Raw genomic sequence first — 25,207 nt, 5'->3', positions numbered from 1 at the left:
TCCCTCTCCACCCCCCCTTCCTCCTTCCATCTCCCTCTCCCTCCTCCCATCCCCCTCCTCTCTTCACCCCTCCTAAGAGAGAAAGAGCGAGCACAAGTTGAGGAGAGGGTCAAAGGGAGAGGAAAAGAGAAGCTCAAGTAGGGTCCATGCCCAGTGTGGAATTCAACGTGGGGCTTGTTCCCATGATCTGGGATCATGGTCTGACTAGAAATCAAGAGTTGAAAGCTTAACCTACCATGCCACCCAGGCGCCCCTGACAGGAGTATTCTTTTTTTTTAATTTTGTTAAAGTTTATTTATTTGAGATAGAAGATGCAAATGGGGGAGGGGCAGAGGGGGGGTAGAGAGAATCCCAAGCAGGCTCTGCACTGTCAGCACAGAGCCTGACACTGGGCTCAAACTCATGAACCGTGAGATCATTACCTGAGCCAAAGTCAGATGCTTAACTGACTGAGCCACCCATTCACCCCGACAGAAATATTCTTAGAAGCATGAGCATGGAGAGTAGTTTTCAAATACCAGTAACGCATTCAAAGGAATTCGTAGTCTAAATTTCAGGAGACTTGGGCTAAGTGATCAGGGTGTAGACAGGAGAAGAACACATTGGGCTGCTTTAGTTTTGAATTCTGTGCCTTGAAGGAGTGGATCTGCTGTCCTGCTCTGTAAGGGCAGGGACAACAATATAATAAGGCAGAGCGATAGTTACCTGGTTATTGAACGGGCTCTTGGGTGAACCCTTTGAGGGAGAATCTGTGTCTCGTATTTTTGCATTCTCATCACTGAGCAGATGGTCTGATGTAAGTATTTTTAAAATCTATTATGCAGATGAATACAGCTAAGAAACTACAGTTTCTAAGTAGACTGAGACCAATAGGACTATGCGCTCGGGAGATAAATGGGTAAAATATTTCCCGAATAAGTTGGTGAAATTCAAGGCAAACCAAGTAGGCAGTGTGAAGAATGGAGGAGAGTAAATCACATTTTCCTTTTAGTGGGCTACGTCTTGGCAGAACAAAAACACCGAAAACTGTGCCTTAAAATTTAGAAGGCAGATATTAGCTGTAAGGATTTTTGGTGTTTCCGTAATTTTACTGAACTCTATCCTTCTTTTGAACACACTTGAAAACAAGCTCTTATAATCAGGGATTGGTCCAGATTCATAGAGTGAAAAGTGCATTAAAGTTGAATTATCTGGGCAATGTCTGGTTAGGTGGAGGGGCCCAGCTAAAACAGGCACCCAGAATAATGGGTGGTTAGTTCAGTAAACATTTATTAAGTATCAGTAAGGCATGTAGTTCTTACCCCTCAAAAATCCTTGAACACAGTGGAAGTTTTTATTACTTGCTATTTCTACCATCTGCCAAATTCTACATTATTGTTTTCAAACCATTAAATAGGTTTAAAGACCCAAAAAGTTAAAAACAGGAAGCCACTTGGGATCAGCGTCACTTAAATAGCTTTAGAGTGCTTTATGGAATCCATTCATCCTATATAATACACATAATATCTGAAATTAAAGGTGATGGGGGAGAGGAGAGAGAAGGATGAGGAAGGGAGGGAGGGAAGGAAGAATAGCGGAAGAAACCCTATCAGTCACATTGTGTGTGGAGTTCAGTTGTGTCGCTGTAAGGCCTGTTGTGTGGTGTAAGTAGGCATGTGTATAAATGCTTCGGATTAGAACTCAGACCATGTGCAGCCCGCTCAACTACTACCAACGCATGAGTTTCTGGTGGCTTGTGGACTCCTAAAGTTACCACCTCACTGACCAGATAGATCTTTCCCGTCATGCCACTTGCCAGATACTTGTGAAATCCAAAGAATACCGGAGTGGACGCCATTTATGTGTGTCCCGAAATGGGAAGAAAGAGAAGCAGAATTGTACCTGCTTTCACTAAGATGCAAGTCTTAGTGAATCTAAGATGTTTAGCCAGGTAGTGAGAGTCAAAGTCTTCCATAAGAATCTACGCAAGACAGCTTCACCCTATTCATGTTTAGATTTTACCTCTAGCCTAAGACAGTTTGCCAATTGAAAATTAAACTTACGAGATAAGAAAATACCAAAAAGAAAAAATCATGGTCTGTAATAATTCTGTAAGAAGTCATGTCGTCGTGGTCATTTTAAAGTATCCATTAATTTGCTCTTTGTTCAAACATTTGTACGTGGGCTGTATACTCATGTAATTATATACTGGAGATACAGATATACAAAGCAAGATTCCTGTCCTTTGTGTAGGTCACAATAACACGAGGAAACTTACAGACCGCTTCAGTGTTGTCTGGTAGTGGATTTTATAAATGTGCAATGAAAGATTAAAGGCAAGAACATGAAAATCAGCCTGGGGAGATCAGGCAAAAATCTTTAGGGATAATTTTCAGCTGAGGCTCAAAGGATGAGAAAGTGGTCCCTAAGTAAATGGGATATGAGAAAAAGCAATTCCTGTTCCAAAGGAATGGTTTGTGCAAGGCATGGCTTTGTGAGACAATATAATTTCTTTCGGGGTAAGTGATTCGGGTGACCACAGAGGACAAAAGAATGGTGGCAGCCATGAATCAAGAGCCACACCATGAAACATTAACCTACGTGTTAAGGAATTTATTTGTTTGTTTTCTCTTTGTTCTTGTGTGCGTTTTGGTACATTAGATGGTTGGTTTTGAGCCAGTTGGAATTTCAGAAAGGCCAACTTTACTAACGTTAAAGGTTTTTAAATTAAAGGAGGCCAGACGGGAGGCAGAAAACTGAGGAGATCAATTCAGTGATGGTTAAATATTCCAGGCAAGACATGGTGGGGACTGAGCTATGGTAGTCGGAATGAGGATGAAAAGGATAAAATGAATAACAGTTATTTGGAAAGTGGAAGAGTTATGATGCTGAGACATCAGTGTGGAGCTAAGAATGTCTGGAGGGGTCCACGGGGAGAAGAGAGAGTGCCTGTCTTAGTCACAGATGTGTCTATAGCATCAGCAAAGGTACCTCCCACACTGTGTTGTATGGTGAGTGGTAAATCCTTGTTTCTGGCTCAAGACAGGAAATATCACAGAAGTTGGACTTTGACATTGTTGAATTTGAAGTTGCCTAAGGGATAGCCACGTGGAGACGTTCGTTAATGAAACATTCAAATCCCTAAACATAGGAGATAGGTGAGAAGAACAACTTCTTGCAGCTGGTTGGTAGTGACGCTTGTAGGGTTGATGACTTAGTGCAGAAGAGCTGACTTTTGAGCTGGGTCATAAAACAGGCCCTTTGGGAGTGAAGGGTAAAGGTGAGTACTGTAAAACACCCTGAAGTTTACATTCATTCACTTGCTCTTCATCCTCTCTTTCTGTTTACCTAAGTAGTCAGAAATACTTTTTAAAAAATGCTACATTAAATAATCTTGCTATGATTTGCAGAAAACCCACTGTTATGGACTATTTATGAAAAACCATTGGTTAGTTCCAAAACACTTTCACTAAATGATGAAGTACACACTAGAGTGAAATAGAGTACGTCGTTTAGACACCTTGGACAGAATCAATTTTATTTCTTTACAAAAGGGCTTTCAGAACTATGGAGAAAACTTTGAAGATTCCATTAATGTTTTGCTTTTGAGGCAACGATCTTATAAATTTGCAAAATGCTTCAGGAAGAATCTAATCTGAAAACTAGGAATGAAATGTCTTTTTGTCTCTTCAGACCTTTAGTCCTTATCATCTCCATTTGAAACCTAAAACTATGAGTTTATGTATAAGTGTGTGTGTGTGTGTGTGTGTGCGCGTGCGCGCGTATATATATGCATACACACGTATGTTTATGCTTATATTCATATGTATATTTGCGTGTGGATATTTCAGTATTGCACATCTAATGCTTTTTGCATTCATATAGGCACACAATTTTGTAATGTATTTTGGTCCTGACAGTCCGTTCTTCATACGTGGAGTTCTTAAATAGCACCAACGTAACAAAAACACACTATTTATTTTGTATTTTGAAGTTTGTAAGCTATATTTCTTAATCCGATTTCTCACTTGAGTCTTACAAAAACTCTTTGAGGTTGGGGGAAACATCAGTACTCGTTGACTCCTATAGATGAGAAAATTAAAGCTGAAAGAAAGTTATATCCATAGCTAATAAGCAATGGAGTCAAGCCCTGGCCCTAGGGATTCTGATCACAGAGCATTCTTTCCTTTCCACTGTTAACCAGTATCTATTTAGGTTGATGCCAGACATGCCACAAGAATTCTTAGGGGAGATGTTAAATGATGTAATATATAATAATTTAAAGTTCACTCTGGGAGTCTGTCCAAGGAATCCTGTCACTATTTTTATAATTTGTTTAGAATATGACAGAATTATTGGGAAAACAAACACAAGCTGATGCGCCTGGCTTCCTTCTGCCCTAAGAGTTGTATGCGCTCTCCCATCCCTCTTTTCTCCATCTTTTTCTCTTTGGCCTTTATTTTAAATTGATGTCTCTGGCTTTTAATTAAATGACATTTGACTTGCTCTGTTTAGCATGCTAATTTGTGTCTTTGGTTGTTGGATATTGAGTTTTGAAAACTACATTAACTACTTCTTTGATGGTAGTATGTTAGATGTTTTTCTGAAGCGCCCCTGATGCTGACATTCTGCGCATTAAAAAATGGCTCTTAGAAATTCTAGCTGCGTTCCATGGAGCCCCAGCTCGGCTGCTGTCGCCAATCTTTCCTAAAGAGTAGTGAAACATATGGAGGACCTCTTAGAGAATTTGGAAGAAAGGAGAGATGGAAAAGGAGGGTTTTCTGGGTTTTGTACGACAGAGGACTGAGTTGATGCACCCTCTAGGGCTCAGAAGGAGATCAATGTCTGTCGAGTAGAAGTGGGAAGAATCAAATGCCTGAACCTTGAAAGAGCTCCATTGTCCTTCCCCCTCCCAGAATCTTAGAGGTGAATAGGCAGGAGGTATTGTACCCTCGGGCCGTGTGTTAGCCATTTTATGTTTTCATTTTCTTGCCTTATGTTTAAAAAAAAAAAGTGCAGATTGAAGAATATGCGTATCTTATTCCTAATGTAATAGGCAGTGAATAATATATTTTAGAATAATACATTTTCCAGCCTCTTTTCCCCTTTTTCATGGGGTGGCAGAGTTGCCTCATTGATTCAGCTCCGGGCCCTTTAGTGCAGCAGACAGGTGAAGAACACTCTTCACGGTGCGCATTGTCACCTGGTTTGCAGGAGGAGTCTCACCCACGCAACTGATTTTGTTAATGACCATTCAAAACAAACAAACAAAAATACCGTACAACATTAAAAAAAAAAAGAAAAAGAAAAAACATTATAAAGTTCAAGTGAGGCCATGGGAGCGCCATGTAGCATTCCTCTTAACAAAACCTCTGTATCTGACTTTCTATGTTTGGCTCTCCTGCCTCTGACATACTGGCCGAAAGGGTTACACGGCTTTTCCTTCTCCCTTCCTCCATGGATCATCCAGCTGTGATTTCTCCTTCTCTTTTATTTGTAGTAAGGGAATCAGTAATTATTCTTTATAACATGTATTTGTGAGAAAGAGATAGATGCCTCAGTCATTTTCCCACAAAGTTTTTGAGACATTGCATCGACATAAATATATTTATGATAAATGCCAGCAAATGCCCTTATTTCCATTTCATTACAAAACATTTTTCACTGGATTAAAAGCCTGTATCACAGTAATATCACAGTCCAGTTTATAGATCGGAACCCCGGGAATTAGATTTTTTTTATTAATGGTGCTAACTATAAATTGCTCACAATATCAGATCACACCATACTTGTCACAGAAGTATACTGCCGCTCAGTGTGATTGCAATGGGAACTTGGTTCTGTAAAGATAATAAAAATTAGATCATCTTAAAAGATGTTCTAGGGGCGCCTGGGTGGCTCAGTCGGTTGGGCGTCTGACTTCAGCTCAGGTCATGATCTCATGGTTCGTGGGTTCGAGCCCCGCGTCGGGCTCTGTGCTGACAGCTCAGAGCCTGGAGCCTGTTTCAGATTCTGTCTCCTACTCTCTCTGACCCTCCCCTGCTCACGCTGTCTCTCTCTCAGAAATAAAACATTAAAAAAAAAGTTCCAGAGAAAGTGCTGGCTGTGGCAGTACTAACAAAATTCTATCTTTTATTGAAGCTATTGTCATTATGTTTCTTTGAGCGACGTATAATATTCAATGTTTCATGTGTTCTTTTTGCTTTTACTTTGCTTTCCTTGGTTTTCCTGTGACATAAATATAAAATAGGGATAATTTTGGCATGGAATTCGATGGATTTGATTGTAGAAAGCCTTAGGCAATGTGTTCTTGCTTTACAAAGCCTGTTGCCTTTCAGAAGGGAGAAGAATGTGGAAGAATATGGGAGAGTTAGAAGTAGGAAGTAAGATAAAAACAAAAAGCAGCATAGTTGCCTCTTATAAGATGTATTTTTGTTCGCATTTTGCCTTCAGAAATTGGGGTGCCAGGTACAGTTAATGACATCTTAAAATGATAATACCCAGGTTTCTTTTCTGTGTTGAAATAAAGGATTATGATGCATATTACAGTCATTGGGCTCATACCATTGGAGCCATTGAATGTTAAACTTCAATGGAAAGATGGGGCGCCTGGGTGGCTTAGTCAGTTAAGCGTCCGACTTTCGCTTAGGTCATGCTCTCGCGGCTCATGGGTTCGGGCCCCGCATCGGGCTCTGTGCTGACTGCAAGCTCAGAGCCTGGAGCCTGTTTCAGAGTCTGTGACTCCCTCTCTCTCTGACCCTCCCCTGCTCACGCTGTCTCTCTCTCTCTCTCTCTCTCTCCCCCCCCCAGAAATAAATAAAACATTAAAAAAAAAAAAACAACTTCAATGGAAAGTTGTAGGGAGCCTTCCCATAACCACAAGCCAGAGAACAGTAAAATGAGTGTGGTGTAGACGGGTGCATATGGCAGCCATGTAATACTACGTGCTAGGGATGTTAGAGGAGGGAAGTACAGTGACATAGTCCGCACGTTTTTCACAAAAGTGAATTTCTGTACTGTCTGTATATATATATAAATAATGAAATCCAATTCAGGGCAGTAATTGGCGAAGTAGTGACAAACTGATAGAACTGGCGAACTATTGTGGTAAAACATTGGGAATCAGCAGCTGGGGGTGGGGCTGAGGACAAGGAGGGATCAGAAACAAAAACTGGAAAATTCAGTAGCTATAAATTCATGTTTTGACTTACTTATGGCTGAGTTTTTCATACAGGGGAGTGCAAGAAGCTAGAATCTTCTAGGTCATTCATCTCTTACGGGAGGAGATGGCAGGGGGTAGCACAGTATAGATAAGAGTGGGTAGAGTACAGACTTGTTGGGAAGACCTCCATCAAGTCTGGGACATTATTGTGTAAGCTTTGGCAGAGCATTTAATCCTGCGAAACCCTAGTTTCCTCGCGTACAGAATTAGGCCAATAATGCCTACCACAGACGGCTGTTAAGTGAATTAAAGGCCCCTTTACCACAGTGTCTGGCACATAATTACACTCGATAAATATTAGTTCTCACTATTAGCTATTTGAATAAGAGAGCTATAAAACAATATGTGAGGCAGGGTGGATAAAAGTTAGGATTGCAAACATAAAGCAAAGAAATGTAAGGTTACAAGAAAGAATAGAGAAGCTATGTTCTTTAACAGGAGTGATAGAATTTTGAGTTAGATTTCGATGAAGCCTGCAGGAAAAAATTTTGTCATAACTTCATGGTTAAATTGGTCCCATTTCACATAGTATCTCAGTCCAGGATCAGCAAGTCATTGGGGTTACCGTTTTATATTTGATGTGACAACACACCTCTGTTTCACGATGGAATTCTTTATTTACTTAAACCACAACGAGTATTAAAGGAAGGAGATGCAGCTGGCTGCCCTTCCCCCTCCATTTCCTTCTCCTCCCTCCTCCTCTTCTTTTGGGGTTCACTGCAAAGGAAGTTTTACTTAATAGGAGCAGCATAGAAAACAAGAGGGGGGGGTAGCCACCCACAAAGATGCCCTCCAGGAAGGTTTCTCTGTATTAATGTCTCTCAGCAGCAGGCTTCTACCAGGAAATCATTATGGTCACAGTACAGCTTTGTACTCTTTTCAAACTGAAGTATAATAATACATCTGAACCACGTGCCTATAATATGACAGGATGAAGTACAGAGAAAATGTATAGCATTGTAAATCTCAGGGAAAGAATGAGCAAGTGGGTTTTTTTAGTGTGTATATATTTTAAGTGATACTAATTGAATTTGTGCATATCAGACAAATTATAAGTACCATGACTGTTTTCCTTTTCAACAAATGTACTTGTTCAAATGGTTGTGTTTAGGTGGCACGTTACTTTGACATAGTCTTTAAAGATACCTTGTGTATGTTCTTGAAACAGATTTTTAAATTAAAAACTAATTCTCTTCAATTATTTTAACCAAATTGCAAGCTGTTATACACACACAAAACAGATTCTTCCAAGTGCCTGGAAATAAATGTCTTAATGTCTTTTCCCTACAAAACAGACAACTTGAAATTATAGAAAGGAACCTTATAAAATAAATCCATGGGATTTTCTGAGGATACAGTAGTCTGAGAATGTCCTAAAACACTTCCGACTTTCCCAAGGTAGCTTAATAACCACACAATTGGCATATGTGATCATATAGATTAGTTTAAGCTAAGGCAGTGTCATACACCTAAAACTTATAGCTCTCAAGGTCATGTGCAGTTCCCAGAGTAGACAGTACATGCTAGGACTCTGGATGGAGAGCTATGGTTCACTCTTGTTTACTTAGAGGTAATGTACAGAGTTCTGTGGATGAAAGGCGAGCTTTGAAGACCACCTAATTTAGTCCATTTTGTAGACCAATGAACTAACATCCCAAGAAGCTACCAGTTGAGGGTTGTCCGACATTAGAGCAGTAAACCTGGCTCTGGTCTGAGATCCCGATTCTAGTCTTCTGCCGTGGTGCTCTGGTGAGATGTGAATCGGTTTCAGTAGGATTCTTATTCACTTTAGTGATTGTGATTGTGCTGCCCAAGAGCTTACTTTATTCATTTTCAACCCAGGTCTGTGAAATAATGGATAGCAGGGTAGAGCTCCAAAATTTAACACTCTCCTTAAGAGAAGGGACAGAGAGTCATAAATGTTGCTGTTAAGAAAGTACTTAGATAACTTACTACATTTTAAAAATTAGAACTGCCTCAGTTTCAAAGCTAAACAGAATTGCAAAAATCATTTTTAAGCAAGGTAGTTACTCATCTTCCTTTGCTGCACTTCAGCTGGGCGGAGGGAGGACGCAGCCACCTCTCTCTCTCTCTTTCTCTCTCTCTCTCTCTCTCTCTCTCTCTCTCTCTCTCTCTCTCTCTCTCTCTCTCTCTCGTCCTGCTGGTAATACCAGAACAACCTGTAAACAGAGATAGACAGCCGTGAGCAGTGTCTCCTGGGAAAAACCCAGGATGTCTTTCCGGACCCTGTGAGGTGAAGAGCTATTTGAGGATGTCTCGCTCTTGTATCAACTGGTTATTGACTTTGCTTTATTGCTGCCCATCCCTTCCACTACACTCTTTCTCCCTTTTTCTCTTCTTTCATCTCATCGGTTTACTAATTTTATTATATTGGCTTGTGGGAACTTCTTAGGGCATTAAACCCTGCAGTGGAGCTGGTCAGAGGTAGGAAGCCAGGATGTGGCGGTCACTGTGGTTATGTTGGGCGCTAAGAAGGCTCTGATGGAGCTTTGTGTTCCTCATGTGTTTCCACGTGATCTCTTGCTTTAGAGGAGAAAACACGGCTTAGGTCTTCTTAGGGCCCCTGAGCTAGAACATGGCCTTCTTCTTAAACCTGCTCTGTTTTAGGTGAGGCAATTACATATCTCAGTGAGACTCCTGCCATGTGAAACCAGTTTACTTATTTATTTTTTTCATTTAGGAAGCTTTTGTATTTATTGAAATTTTGCCAGGGATTTATTTTGTTTAAGTATGGTTTTAAAATCTGTACCCTTTAAGCAAATTATTGGCTAAGCTCCACAGACATGCTTCTTGTCTTTTTTTTTTTTTGTCTACTTAATAAACTATATTTTTCCTCTGTCCTTCAAAGTGATATTATCAGTAAAATGGAAGAGCATTTTTGTCAGCTTCTATATTTCTTTCTTATTTTTGGCCAGTGATTCTTATATTGGGTGTATAATAGTATGGCCTGAAGAGCTTTTAAAAATAATTGTGAGGGGCGCCTGGGTGGTTCAGTTGGTAGAGCGTCTGACTTCGGCTCAGGTCATGATCTCACAGTTCATGGGTTCAAACCCCGCGTCAGGCTCTGTGCTGACAGCTAGCTCAGAGCCTGGAGCCTGCTTCAGATTCTGTGTCTCCCTCTCTCTCTGCCCCCGCTCAGTCTCTGTCTCTGTCTCTCAAACGTTAAAAAAACTTTTTAATAAAAAATAAGAATTTTTTAAAAAGCCTGGGCCCGTAGCCTCATATTCTGATTGAACTATTCTGTAGTAGGTCTGGGCATCATACCGCTCGAGTGAACAGAAGACACCCACCCTGGGTGCAGAGAACAAGAGTGTTGTATGAGGAGAAACGCACGCACATTTAGCTCTGGGCTCACTGAATTAAGGACATTCTGCCTTTTCCTCTTCTCAAATAAAAACACCACAGTGAATTCCTCCTCTCTCTGGTGACTGGTTCATTCACAGTATGAAGTTTCTAGAAATCAAAGCAGCTGGAGCCTGGGAAAAATAAGAGCATATCAGGTGTAGACTGAAAGAAACAAGTAACACTCTGCCCAGGGTTGTGTCTTTTATGAATGCGGCCTCCCTGTGGCTTCTACAGCTGTTACGGCTCCTGATCTACAAGTGTACACCTCTCTCCAAATTATGTAAATGCGCTTCTCACTCTCCTGAGCCTCTGTAGGAGACAGTGTGCGACACACGGGGACAGATGTCTGCAGAGAGCCGAGCTGCTCCACTCATTAGTTACTGAGTTAGTTACCTGGGTACTTGCTGCAGGTCAGGTCCACAGAATCGGACTCAGAGCCATAGATTTGCTTGCAGGGTAATTATTGGAGGGCGTTCTTGGAATTAACCCATGTAAAGGAGGGATGGAAGGAGGATTGGGCAATGCAGTTGCAACCTAGAACACGGCTAACCTTTGGGGAGCTGTGGAGCTGTAAAAGTTCTTCATGGGTTTCCTGAATATGGAGAATGTTAAAGCCCCCCCCCCGCCCCCGGAGCTATTTGGATGTGGGATGCCTCCAAGACAGAAGGATTACCTTTGACAAGGTGGCTTTTTGCCACGTTTGCAATTTGCCAAATTTGTAAATGCCTCAAAGTGACGATTTGGGGGGAAGACTTAGCTGAGAAATGTCAGTCACCAACGCTTCCAGTGTTCATGGATTCAGGAAAGGAGTGGACCCGAGAGGCTGTCGTGACATCTCCTAGAGACCACCCCTGACCCACTAACATCCCGTGCATCCTGCATTCAGAGAACGGTTCCTAGGGAAACACGCTACACCTCCTTTCTTGGAGGAATTTACAGGAAGGTTGGTAGGAGGAAGTACAGCCTATGTTGCAGCTGATTTTCAGGTTACAACCAGTACCCTTTTCCTCTGGCTCAGGCTGGGGTCTTGCGCTTACCCCTTACCATCACAGTGGCGCACCCACATGTCCAGAGCTATACTTGCTCTTTCCCATTGTGGGAGAGAAGCCCACCTCCTCCCGGTGAGCAATGCCAATTATTCCTACAGAGATGTTGGTCCCTTGGTATGGGGAGTTCAGAGACAAGGAGAGAGCATGAGCCTGGTACAGTCACCCTGTTCTAGGAAGTGGAAGGCACACAGTCCTCGGGGCAAGAGACATGAGGGGTCACATGGCCGTGTCCACTCTACCCTTTTATTTTCTGGTCCTGTGTATGCTACCTATGGAAGCTCTATGGCATCGGAAGGCGCATTTCTCTGCAGGAGAGAGGGAGTTTTCGTAAAGCAAGTGGCGATGAGCTGAGAACAGGAAGATTACAGAAATGCTTCGGATCATAGGGTGAAAGTGAGGTGGGGGAGGGGTGCCACACCACAGATGCCTAGAGGAATAACCTCTGAGGTTTAACTGAGATCATAAATATTTTCTTTCTATTATTACTTTCTTCATTTGCTTCATATTTCCAGCCTTTTTATAATAATAAACACAGTAGTTGAAACTATTGATTTATTTTTTTTGAGCAGACATGAACTATTCTTTTAGGAAAAATAATGTATACCACCAGAGGGTCGTAGATACAACTGCTTATAATTCTTGCCCCACCTTGAGTGTTCCTCTTGCCTTTCTGACTCCATCCAATGTAAACATGTAAAGTATAAGCAGGACATTTTGTTATTCTCAGTTTATCTTTCTGGCCCTGGAGGGATGCATGCCCAGAGCCTAAGAGCATTTCTGCATGTTGATAAGAAGTATCTCAGGGTATTGGATGGGTACTTAAGTATATACTGTATACTTTTCCCTTGTAACTTTGGTAGAAAAGGGACAGATCCCTTTTGAGTAAAATACATAGTGAAACCAAGACAGAAGTTTTTATTTAATAATCTTACATAGAATAAGGTATAAATACAAATGAATTGAAAGTACTGAACTGTTTTAAGTCATGTTATTATTGGTCTAAGGCTTGCATGTAAGCAGTGATATTTATTAGACCAAAAGTTTTATATCTGGGATACAGGTTGAAAATTCATATTTTCAACGTGAAACCAATAAGGTGGTTTCAACTCAAAGAATTTCTGATTCTGTAGAATAAGGTGGAGCCCAGATATTGGCATTTTCAACCAACATCTCAGGCAATGCTGATGCAGGAGACCTACATACTGAACTTCAACAAGCAATAACTTCAGTAGCCAAATAGTAGGTCAAGATTAGTGAACATTCTGTAGCCTTTAAAAAACATTTAATTATTTAAACAGATGTTTACAGAATATAGGTTGTAATATATTTACCCTAGAAAGACTCTGTCCATCACATGCAAAAACTTTTCTATTATAAACTGGTGGATCCTACGTATTACTGTGTGACTATTCCTAAAAATAAATTTATTCCCTCGTTAGTCAAGTGCCTTCCTGGAAGTAAAGCCCTGCCCTTCATCACCAGACTATTTCTTAGCAATAGTCTTGTCTCAACTTAAATACCATTTCTTTAAAAAGCACTTCCCTGAACTTATGAACTCAGTTTGATTTTTCTGCCATCTGATTTCTTGCCATTCTCTGGGCACTTTTTTTTATGGTCTTCAGAATTGCAGTTGTTTGTTCGACCCGTTCCACTGACAGCCTGCTGTGTTGACAGCCTTTCTCTCTGTAAGCCCATGAAAACAGGCCACTGTTTGGCTCCACGCTCTGGGCTCCCCCTTGCCTCCCTGCCTCTTCTTGTCTTCGTTTAGACACTCGCACACACCTGGCCCGTAGGAGACCCTCTGTACCCATTTGTCATAGATGGTTAATATATGTTGAGTTTCTAGATGAAGACAGAACCAGACTGGATTCAGTCTCTGTGTTTCCAGGACAATTCAGCTTGGGCACAAGGATCATGTCGATTGTATCCCTCGAGTTCAGGCGTAACGGCTAAAATGCTACTTCTCACGTGGTATTTGTAGTAACAGCTAAAGGGATACTTGTGATTTTATAAGGATGCCAGAAGAGCTTAACTAGACAAACATTAAATACTCAGAATATTTGAAAACAAGTTTACCAACTAGATATCACAAACTACAAGGTATGTACATTCTTAGTGTGGTTATAAAGTTTAACCATCAGCTCTCCTTACCAAGGTCTTATTAATAAGTGTTGAATGACGAATTACTGTCTCTTCTCCTCTTGGACTAATTGCTTTTCTCTGTTCACCCTCCTACTTTGGTGTTATCTCAGAAATTTCATTTTTCTGTATCTTTCTCCACATACTGGCCTCCATCAGGACACTGATAAGATAGTGTGGAGTATTCTTTTTCTAAATTATACAAGTGTCAAGGCTTTCTCTCCCAAATGTAGACTCTAGAATTATATTACTATTAACTGTTTTTGAATGCACAAGACAATACCATGCAGAGGACTTCAGGAAATGTTTGGCAAACATGTTGGGCTGTTCCCATCTGCAACATGTACATGAATGCCTTCTCCAAAATGCCATGTGGAAAACATCTGTGCAAGTCTTGAGGCTGACCTCCAACAATTGCCCTATGCCTCCCTGGTGGCTAGTATCCTCATGTTTTGCCTCCTGTTCAGACAGGAAAAGAGTTTGGACTGATTATTACCTGGAAGCATTCAAAAGAGCTTTCACATAGGTTTTATCCACTGACCCAGTGCTTCTCAACTGATCTGGAGGGAAGGGCCAAGTGTTTGTTGTTTATTGGCAAGCTTACTGTTTTTTTAAGAATCTAGAACATACTCTATGGTAACCTCCTAATAATTTTGTAACTATAGTAAAAATGAATTCTTTAGATACAAAATTCAGTCCTCATATTTTTTCATTATTATTGGATTCCACAGACATCAAATTGCTCTGTAAAATGACTATAGAAATTGCTAAGCTCTTCCACTCAGTTTCTGTACTTGCCTCGACTTGGACAGATGGCACCTAGTCCTTGGACCCCATGTTGAGTAGCACTGCTTTAGCTTCCTGGGACATTTTCTGCTCAACCGGCCCCATTTTAAAAGCAAGTTGAAAATTATCCTCTTGAGCAAAAAGCTTAACGTTTCCAGGGGTTTGCTTTTTATCTGCTTCTGGTGGACTTCTTGAAGTTTAGAACTAAGTGAGCAAGGTTCTACAGGGGAGCCCTGAAGTAGAGAACATGATGTGCTCACAATTACATTGGACAAGGAACAGTTTTGATCAGGAGCGGTTTTGATCAGTAACAATTTGACTCAAGGCAGATTCCCTAAGTTGTTTGAAAGTTCTGGATGTGGCCTGGAGACAGCAGTCAGAGAGAGGATGAGATGAGCTCTGTGGAGATTTCTTTAGGGAGGCACATGTAGCTGTGTGGGATAGAAAATGCTTTTCCGAGTTGTTATCATTGAGCCCCTGATGAGAAAGATATGGCCCTTAATGTGAAGTTCTGAGTAAGTGCGCCATAGGCATAAGTGTAGAACCTCTGCAAATAAAAGGAAGATTTCCCCCCACCCCACCCCAAGGGATGCAGATAATTCTATTGTACCCACTACACGTGAACTTGCAGATAGGAAGAGAAAGTTACATTTTACAAAACACGTCCAAGTGCATTACTTCATTTTATCCTCACTTCAGCGTGCGAGATCAAGTGTACACTTATGGATGCTGGTCTGTAACAGATGAATAAACTGATTTAGTGTGATCAAGGGATCACAGTAAAGGGCAGATTGGTGACACAGTAGCCATACTTGTAGCTCCTTTGCAGTGGAGATCTAACAGTTGTACCTTTCAGCTATTACGTGAACTAAGACCCTAGAATGAATGTTCATTGCCACTGAATTAGTGTGAACTTTTTCCAAGGGAAAAAAAGGATCTAAATAGTTCTTCCTTTTTACTTATTGTTGGCTAAAAACATAAAGGAGTTTTTTTTTTTTGACAATTTTAACCTTACCTAAGCACTTCCTGGATTGCATCCCTTTCCTGTATTACTTTCTGTGTTGTAATTAATACCTTTACTTTATAAACCATGCATCTTCATCAAAGATGCTTCATAAGTAAATTGTGTTCCATTACCCTGGACCACAATGATAATTAGAAATTAGAAATACTTCAACCAGAAAGAAATGACTCATACACTTGTTTTCATCTATAATATTTCTTCAACAACTTGATAATTACATGGTATCCAGGGGCATGTGGAAAATATCTATTAAAAAGAATAATGAGAAAGGAAAACTTGCACGGAATGAGTATATTCAAGCGGTTTTATTTCCACCAGTTATTGTTTAAATCTGTCCTCTCTACTGATTACCTTAACCTTGGAAAGTTTAGTGAATCATAGGAGTCCTACCAATCGGTACTGTATTTTTAAACTCAAAAAAAAATTAGGAATCTATCATAAGTAAACCAATATTAGGAAGTTTACCTTGGAAATCCTTTACTAATATTCAACACAAATCATTCACAGATAGTGATTAACTTGCTGCCCAGCCATCGTTGCTCCATTTTTGTATATAGATGTAGTAGTAGTATGAACTTTTATTTTGTTGTAATAATGCATTTTGCATTTTTCTTATTCAAATGTTCATCACGAGGAAAATTGAATATAAACTATAATTATTTCCATCCGCATCACATGTCGGTCTATGAGGATCACGGAGACATTTGTTGACTTTAGCTTTAGTTTTTAGTTTCAAATCTTTCATGATAAACATTATCTCTTTTCCAAATAGTTTCATCTCATATCTAGATTTACTCTTTTTCACATGAGAATTTTGTATGTTACATTATAAAGTCCAATCCTGATAGTAGAGTGCTTTACCTTAGTGACTTGTGTTCTGCTAGATCATCTGTAATAGTTGTCATGATTGTTCAGTGACGTCCAAGTATAGGTGCTTTTTACTTCCATTTTGCAGAGGAGGTGACTAAAAGGCAAAATCATCAGTATGATCAAGTAATAAATAGAATTTAAGCTGTTCATAGAGGGAAGAAAAGTTAATCAACATGTTGATTTTTTTCCCTTTGCGGAATTGAGATTTATTCGTCATATTCAGACTCTTCTTTAAGCAGATAGGTTGACAGTTCTACACCAGATAGTTCATATCAGGCCCTCGTTGTATAAATAGATGTAAGAAAATTGTTGAAACTGCAGTGCATGGATCTATTTTGAGTTTTGGTCTTTATAATTTTAAATTAAAAACTAAGTGGTGGATATAAAAGTTAATCAAGGACATTAAGACTCTTCCATTCAAGGGCATCCAAAGGTCTGTGAAAACCTCTTAGCAGTGTGTGCGTGTGTGTGTGTGTGTGCGCGCGCACGCATACACGTACTATGTAAGACTTGGGAAACAGAAATAAGAAAGCATACCTGCCCCTACAGGTTTCTGTCTCCTGGGGAACGCAAACGTGTAAATTTGTAAGTACAAAATAACGTGCCAAATGTTATCATGGGCACACACAATGCAGTGTCTGAGCTTGATCTAGGCAGTTCAGATGATTAGGTAGAACGGTCCAGAGATATAGGATGTTTTTGTTTAGCTTTTCTTTTTTCCTAATGCTATTAAAATGTAAAAGTATAGAAATTGAGGTAAAACAGGCACTACTCTCTTACAAATTGGGTTATGAATTTACTACACTTAATACATTGAACTGTCTGTTGAGAATGTGGAATTTGGCGATAAAAAAGAACCTGGCTCTTAAGGAGTTTATAACTTAAAGGTTGGATATGAGAACAGCTAAACCAGATTTTCAGTATAAAGCAGAATTCAATGCATTCTGTCATAGAAATGCAAACAACGTGCCATGGGGAACAGATAGGAAGATTGTTGAGGCTCAGTAAAAGGGGAACCTATATTAAGCCGAGTTGGAGGTCAGTTGATGGAGGTAAGTGGAGGCAAGATGATGAAAGACTTATATTGAAAAAGATTGTGCCGCTTGCTGTGCACGGCCAGTGTGGTCCTCGTCCGACACGCCTGGAACATGGAGTGCCTTCTGAGATGTGATGCAAAAGAGAGACTAAAGACATAGCATATGGCTACATGGAGCCACATGCTTAGAGTTTGGGGTAAATCCCTAGACCATGGAGGGCAATTCAAAGTATTTGATGAGGAGTGTGATATAATTTAATATGAGTTTTAGGGAGATAGTTTCTGACACACAGAGAAGATGGAGAGTAACTGAAGAGTTTTGTAACTAGTGAAAGATTTTCAGATTCCAAATTAGGATTATTGTTTTGGAAGACCGAAAAGAAAGAGTTGCTCTATTAGAGGTAGTGGGCAGGTATTCTGTCAAGGGGATGTAGAACTGTAATAGATTATTAAACTTATTACATTTTAGGGTGCGTGTCATGGGTGCTTTGCTTTTCTGGCCTGGATAGCTTATAAATGATCCAACAGAGTGTGATAATTTTCTCACGTTGTTACCATACATAGTGATGACTGACATAGTGACAGAGAGAGAACACATAATGATTGTACCTCCTTCTCTACTGATTCTTTTGCCTTTCTGTGAGCTAGACCCAGCTTAGAGGTATGTGTTCCTCACTGTGTTTATTTGCTAATAATAATAATAATAATAATAATAATAATAATGTAAATATCTACTTTGGAGTCACAACAAATATTTTGAAAGGGATTTAGGAATCCACACACTAAAGGTGAGCTTTGTGTGGTGATTAATGAATCAAGGTGTTGTTCTTGTTATCGTTTAGATGAATCACAAGATCACATTTACAAGGGTATTTGCAAATGAAATGGACGTAACATTGTTAAGTTCTTTTTTAAAAAAATTTTATAGTTTATTTATTTTTGAGACAGAGACAGAACATGAGCGGGGGAGGGGCAGATACAGAGGGAGACACAGAATCTGAAACAGGCTCCAGCTGCCAGCACAGAACCCGACACGGGGCTCGAACCCACAAACCGTGAGATCATGACCTGAGCCGAAGTCGGGCACTTAACCAACTGAGCCACCCAGGTGCCCCAACATTGTTAAGTTCTACTCTGCCCAAAATATGAGTACAGATATTTGGTTTTGATTGTAGTTTTCACTTATTGTTTATTTCTTTGCCATATGGTGGGACCATAGAATGTTTGTCTATTTTTCTACACAGAGGTTTTTGCTATGGAGAATAGCACTTCTCTACTCTGTAATAGTCATTCACAAAGATTGTGTGTACCTGGGTGTGTGTGTGTGTGTGTGCGCACATGTGTTGTACACAGACACATTTTACTTAAGAATGCCATTAAGTAGTTCTGTACTTGCAAGGTTTTTCATTGCTGAGGTTTTGTGTGGTTTCTTTGTTTGTTTTGCTTTTGTTTGTTTGTTTTAGCAGAGGAGAATAGTTTTTCCCTAATAGCTTGGGCTTCAGTCCACCTATTAAGATCAGTGTTAGTGCACAGTGTGTCACAGATTAAATGTCTGAATGCATCTGATAATTAGGTAGCCATCTTAACCTTTCAAAGTGGGTCATCCGCTTTTAACTACAGATACTTACACTAACCTTGCAAGGACACACGAAGCAATTTTCTGCTTGTGAATTCTGGCAGTGATTACAAGCCTAGCTCCAGAGAGAGAGAGAGAGAGAGAGAGAGAGAGAGAGAGAGTGTGTGTGTGTGTGTGTGTGTGTGTGTGTGTGATGGTGGTAGTAGTGGGGCGTGGAAATAGGATCCTGTCCTCTAATGGTTAGAGAAACCAGCAATATAAGTCTTTTTTTTCCTTTAAGTTCTTATGCTGTTGGTGATGGAAAACATCTAAAAATACCACATAATGTACAACATGGTGTCAGAGCTCAGGTTGAACATCCGCTCAGGATGTAATGTGCGTTATGTATTGAAAAGGAACGTTCCTTCTCCCCCTTACTTGGATACTACAGGAGCATTGTACCACCATGCCGTGGAAACAGCAACTAGTTGACATGAATCAATTAAATGAATCATAAGCGCTGGTTCTTCTGTAAGTGGCATGGCAGTTTCTAATGAGACTTAGCGACATCGTAAGCCTTTGATTAAAGATACCCCCTATCTCTTGAGTGTTTCTGTCGTCATTGGCTCATCCTCTGCTGCTTCACACCAGGGTCAGTGGTAGCCTATAGGCTCTTCTAACCCTTGGAGGTACAGACACGGTGAGGGGGGTTTAGAAAAGTAGCTGTGAGAAGCGTGTGGAGCAGTGGGGCTATGTGGGGGTCAGCAGCTTAAAACAACTTGTTTTCTTTCTTTTTTTTTAATTTTTAATGTTTTATTTATTTCTGAGGGAGGGTCAGAGAGAGAGGGAGACACAGAATCTGAAGCAGGCTCCAGGCTCTGAACTATCAGCACAGAGACCTACGCGGGGCTCGAACCCATGAACCGTGAGATCATGACCTGAGCCGAGGTCAGACACTTAACTGACTGAGCCCCCCAGGTGCCCCAAAAACTTTTTTTTTTACCTGTCATCCACACTTGTCTCAGGACTCCAGGTTTTTGGTCTATGTTGCTGAGGGAGGCAGAGTGCTTTGCTGTTCCAGAATGCCAAGAAAAGACCCTTTGCCAAGTTACAGAGTGCGTTGATGGAAACCACTAGAAGCACTCAACTTCTTCATGACTTGGGGGTGATCAGGGTGGGGGGTGCATGCACCCTTCTTTCTCTGAGTTGTCCTCTGGCTGCAGCTTTTGATGGGTTCACCTCAGGGGATAGTGGCTCCTCGTTGGATGCAGGGTCTTACTGCTGCCAGTGAAGGTGGAGCTTTCCAGAGGCCCCCAGATTTCATGATCCTGGTACCAGGATTGCCTTGTGAGCCTTGTAAGCCACTAAGCCTTTCTTGACCTCAGTTTCCTTATCCATTGATAGGGAGAATGAATTCATTCAATGTGAGTGTGAAATGATTTACCACATAGACAACATGTAGAAAACAAGAGTGCTCGACCCCTAAGAAGCACCCCGTAATTCAAACTACCGTGATTCTCAGCTTTTCTTCTTCTTCGAGGGAGCTAGAGATGCAATAGTAGCCCTGCGAATGACTTCAGAAAATTAAGCAATTCACCATATTTCAAGAACGCAGCTTTTCCATAGGGCGGGTACACATGCGGTACAGTGATCCGCTAGATAATTCTACCCTGAACGGAGCTAAATTATAACTTGCGCCAGTAGTTAATTATTTGTATTATTTAGTCTCAATAAAAATTACAGAAACCAAAAGATAAATCAGCTATTTAAGTGTTCTGAAGCAGAGTATAAATACAGCTGTTATAATGCATTGGAAGAATCACTTACAGAGACCGTGGTGCAAAAAAGCAGTACCCTCAGTACCTACCACAGCTTAGTAATGGTGTGGTGATTCTTAGTAAGAAAATGTACTAGGGCCACCCTTCCCTAAGTAGTTTCCCACATTTTCCATTTTTGAAAGGATGCAGACACAGTTCCGTGGGGGCAGTGAAAAGCCTTCCTATTTGGTAAATTGGCTTTCTGCATTCATATTAATCGAAGTCCAGATGATAGCGGTTATAGGGGATGAAAGATTGTGGAGATGACAGATTGAGTCCTGTGTTTTTCAGGTTATGAAGTTCAGGAAAATGTGTAATTATGTCTGAGTTTCCTAAGGTTCTTCTGTTCAACATAATGTTCTGACATACAGTGGGGACAGTTCCAGAAATGAAATGCAAATCAGTAGGTGCTGGCCCTTCTGCCTATGCCGGGGTTAATCATGCAAATCTAATGCAGTTCTTGGTATTTCAAGAAAGGTTTGAGCTGAAGTCTCAGGCACATACTGATTTGAAATTCCTACTTCAGAGAGCAGTGTAATTTTTTTTGGCTTCAAATTTTAAGATATAGAACAGGATTTGGAGGCGGATTTAGTGGCTAGACATCCATCCATACTTGTTAAGCATCAAAGCGGGTGGGAGGGAAGGGAACCCTTAAAGAATGTGGGAATTTGTAAGCATATTACATATTTTATTAGATTGAAATTTACAAATGCTCTATAGCAAGTCCCTTTGCTTGGAATAAGATCAAATCAACCAATTATACACGTTTACTGAATGCTCTGTTCAAAGAAGATGTCTAAAACTGGCAAAGACAGACCAAATAAAAATTAACACCACCACAAGTTCCTAACTTTGGGAATTCTAGAAAAAGTACCTTTGGAAATGAGACTGTTTACAGGAAGAAATGAAATTGTCTTGCTCACAAGTGCAAGCTGACGCATTCTAATAGCCTTTTCTGCTGTGCGCAATAAGCATCAGCTTATCTTTCCAGGAACAATAAAATTTCATGTACTGCTGCCTGACATAAGAATTATTTTTACCTATCTCCGTATCGCTGACGCTCTTGTAAGTTAATCTCATCTCACATGAATTTTTCACCAGCTTCACTCTGATGTTGATAAAGGAGATGGTGCCATCAAATACATCTTGTCAGGCGAAGGGGCAAGTTCCATTTTCATTATTGATGAGAACACTGGGGATATCCACGCTACCAAGAGGCTGGACCGTGAGGAGCAGGCCTACTACACGCTGCGAGCCCAGGCGCTGGACAGGCTCACCAACAAGCCCGTGGAGCCCGAGTCCGAGTTTGTCATCAAGATTCAGGACATCAATGACAACGAACCCAAGTTCTTGGATGGCCCATACACTGCAGGAGTTCCCGAAATGTCGCCTGTGGGTAAGTCAAGCACATACTGGTTTTACGGCTTCTAGTCTTAGGGGGTTTGTATTAAAATAAAATCGTTTTGCAGGGGCGCCTGGGTGGCTCAGGTGGTTAAGGGTCCAACTTCGGCCCAGGTCACAATCTCGCAGTTCATGAGTTCAAGCCCCGTGTCGGGATCTGTGCTGACAGCTCAGAGCCTGGAGCCTGCTTCAGATTCTGTGTCTCCCTCTCTTTCTCTGCCCCTCCCGCACTCATGCTCTGTGTGTCTATCAAAAATAAATAAACATTTAAAAAAAGAAAAGAAAATCATTGTAGGTGCTGGAAAAAAAAATCACATTAGTATTGGTATAGTAATTTCCAGTGAGGGTGAGGAAGAAGTTTGAGATGTGTTAATAGCCAGTGCTCAAATCTAATTATTCAAATCATTATTTTATTTATCTGGAAAATTGGGAAAGTTTTTCCTTTCACACAGAGATCTCAGTATCTTCAGTAAATTACTCAAGTCTTACCTTTTCTTTTCAATGTAATATTTAATTTAAAAAAAAGATTAAAATTACACCAAAAAGTTAAAAAAGAAAATCCTTCCAGACATTGCCCTGTGATTTTCTTTTCTTTTTCCTGATTAGTATTAATGATTCACTCATCTGAGAATCCTTCTGTGGCCGAGATATCAGGCAGGCCATCTAACATTTAGATCACCCAGTCTACTTGCTTGTAGAGTATGCTTGAACCCAAAAATGTCCCTCCATATGCCACCACTATTTTTTTTTGTAATTTCTCCAGAAACTTAAATGCGTGAAAACTTATGCTGAATTCATAGTAATGGGACAGTGATACTCTGTTTGAGATCTATAAAAGAGTCATGAAGAATATTTTATTCGAAAGCCTTTTCACATTGCCCCATTACTGGAAAAATAGAAAGTAAAGTACTATTGATATATACTTTACTTACATCAAATAATAAACTTTAGTTTTAAACTATTCAGATAACTTTGGAATATTTTTTAGCCAGTATATAATTTCAGGTAATCTTATGAAACAGTAAAAAAAAAAATGATGGGGCTTAAATAGACCAGTTGATTTAGATATTTATTTCCTGTCATTTTTAATTTTGAAATAAGACATACATTTAAAGTCATAATTGACCTTGTATTTTAACATGTGAAAATTTTACCCATTGTGATTTGTTTTATTTAATAAAAGTCACTTCATTCATTCAGGCATTCAGTCAACACATCTACTGTGTTAGTGGAATTGCAAAGATGTGCATTATGTGTGCCCGTTAGGGGAATCACAATTTAGTGACCATAAGTTTCTGTGTCTGACAGATGGGAGAGTGAAAATTATTTGGGGCACCATTGCTCTAACTGCTAAAGAAACAGACGCTGAAAAGGAGCCAGAGAAATACGATGCTCATGGTCGGAAATATTCTGAACCATGAAAGCAGCAGCATCTCCCCATAGTTAGCTTGTATGGAGGAACTTTGAGCAAACAGGCACAGCCAGACTTTCTCAGTTACTGCCCACATCTTCAGAGCGCTTCTTGCTATTGTGTAACCTCACAAACGACTATGACAACAGCAGTCACGACAAGATTTTGGAGGTTTTAGAAAAAAGAGAAGGCTCATTTTCCTCTCCAAAGTACTGATGTTTAGAAAAACAGGAAGCTTAGAGGTGTGTTTAAGCAATTCGGGTCAACCCTATAATTTTCACGTTACATGTTGGGCTGTCTTCATTGGCTTGCTAATGTTTTCCTTTGCTACATAGAATGTAGCCATGCAAATTGAATTACTGTGAACTTTTTTTCTTTTGGAGGCTACATAATACACTGTAGTTTTGATTTCAGTGGTACCACTCTGATATCAAACAGCATGATTGATTATTAGGCACACGTACAAGTTATTTTAGCTATTTGATTGACTCCAACAGGTTCAGAACCTTTTAGGAAATGATTTTCAGGTGATTTCTGGATTTAACTGACATTAATTGAGACCATTAAAATAATATCAAAATTTAAACTAAGAACAATAGATGTCTACATTATATGTTATGTGGCTCCCTCGTGAGCTGTAGTTTATTAAAGTGTTTAATTCTAACCAAATAGTTCTAAAAACCACTAAATAATATGGCATATACAACAAAAGTGTTCATTGCTCAATATTCAGGGCTGTGTTTTTCATTGGATGCTAATTTTAAGATTGAAAACATGCTAATAAGGCCTTAGGATAGTTCATTCATCTCCAGAAGAGCATAGGTAAGCATGGAAAATCTAAAATTATTTAAAGGTATGTGTGCTTGTGTGTTGTGTGTATGTACCTACATGCACATATAAAGCCAATTTCTTAGTGAACACTTTAGAAAAAAAAATTGTATACAACCATATTTACCAAAATGGTTTTGATTATTTTAAGGCTCTTTCCCCTTCAAATGAAATAGAAAATCAATACTTAAGCATATTACCAGAGTAAATATTGCTGTAAAGATGCTGCAGTGTAGAGAAAATAGAGAGTATCAAGGTAATTGACTTAGCATTTTAAAGTAATCAAAATTTAATTCTTAATATTTTTAAATATACATCATTCACTGTTTGGCATTACCAGGCATCCACAGGGCACAATCAACTAAGTCTGTCAAATTAAAAAAAAATCAGAATTTAAACAATAGTGTCATATATATAACTCATAATACACACCTTTTTTTTATTTTGAATGGGATTGTTAAGGAAAATCATAGTGTGGAAAAGACTATAGATTTGTAACAAATTGGACACCAGTGACTTAGTTAAAGGGCTTAGAAAGGGAAATCTATTTAGAAATCTATCAAAATGAAATGTTAGATTAAAAAATACTTTCAAAAACTTAGAAGCAAACTTAGAATAATACATAAAGAGATTTTTCTCACTCCCATCAATAGGACAGAAATGACAAAATAGCATGTGCTTAAATATATAAACTAAGTAAATGTGAGTGATGTTTTTAAGATTA

At 39.8% G+C, this 25,207-nt stretch overlaps 1 protein-coding gene across 2 annotated transcripts in view; it reads left to right on the top strand.

Moving 5' to 3' along the window:
- The window catches only part of CDH7 (cadherin 7), a 111,618-nt gene that overhangs the window by 21,929 nt on the left and 64,482 nt on the right, over positions 1–25,207 (top strand). For both annotated transcript variants that reach the window (XM_077777674.1, XM_077777675.1), the window contains exon 2: positions 21,945–22,239. In XM_077777674.1, the coding sequence (XP_077633800.1) occupies positions 21,945–22,239 (295 nt within the window). The remainder of the gene's footprint in view (positions 1–21,944; positions 22,240–25,207) is intronic.

This window comes from Crocuta crocuta, unplaced genomic scaffold (genome assembly GCF_008692635.1).
Source record: "Crocuta crocuta isolate KB4526 unplaced genomic scaffold, BGI_CrCroc_1.0 scaffold36, whole genome shotgun sequence".
Taxonomy (NCBI): domain Eukaryota; kingdom Metazoa; phylum Chordata; class Mammalia; order Carnivora; family Hyaenidae; genus Crocuta; species Crocuta crocuta.
The sequence above is the reverse complement of the archived record's forward strand: the minus strand, read 5'-3'. Positions and strand labels throughout refer to the sequence as shown.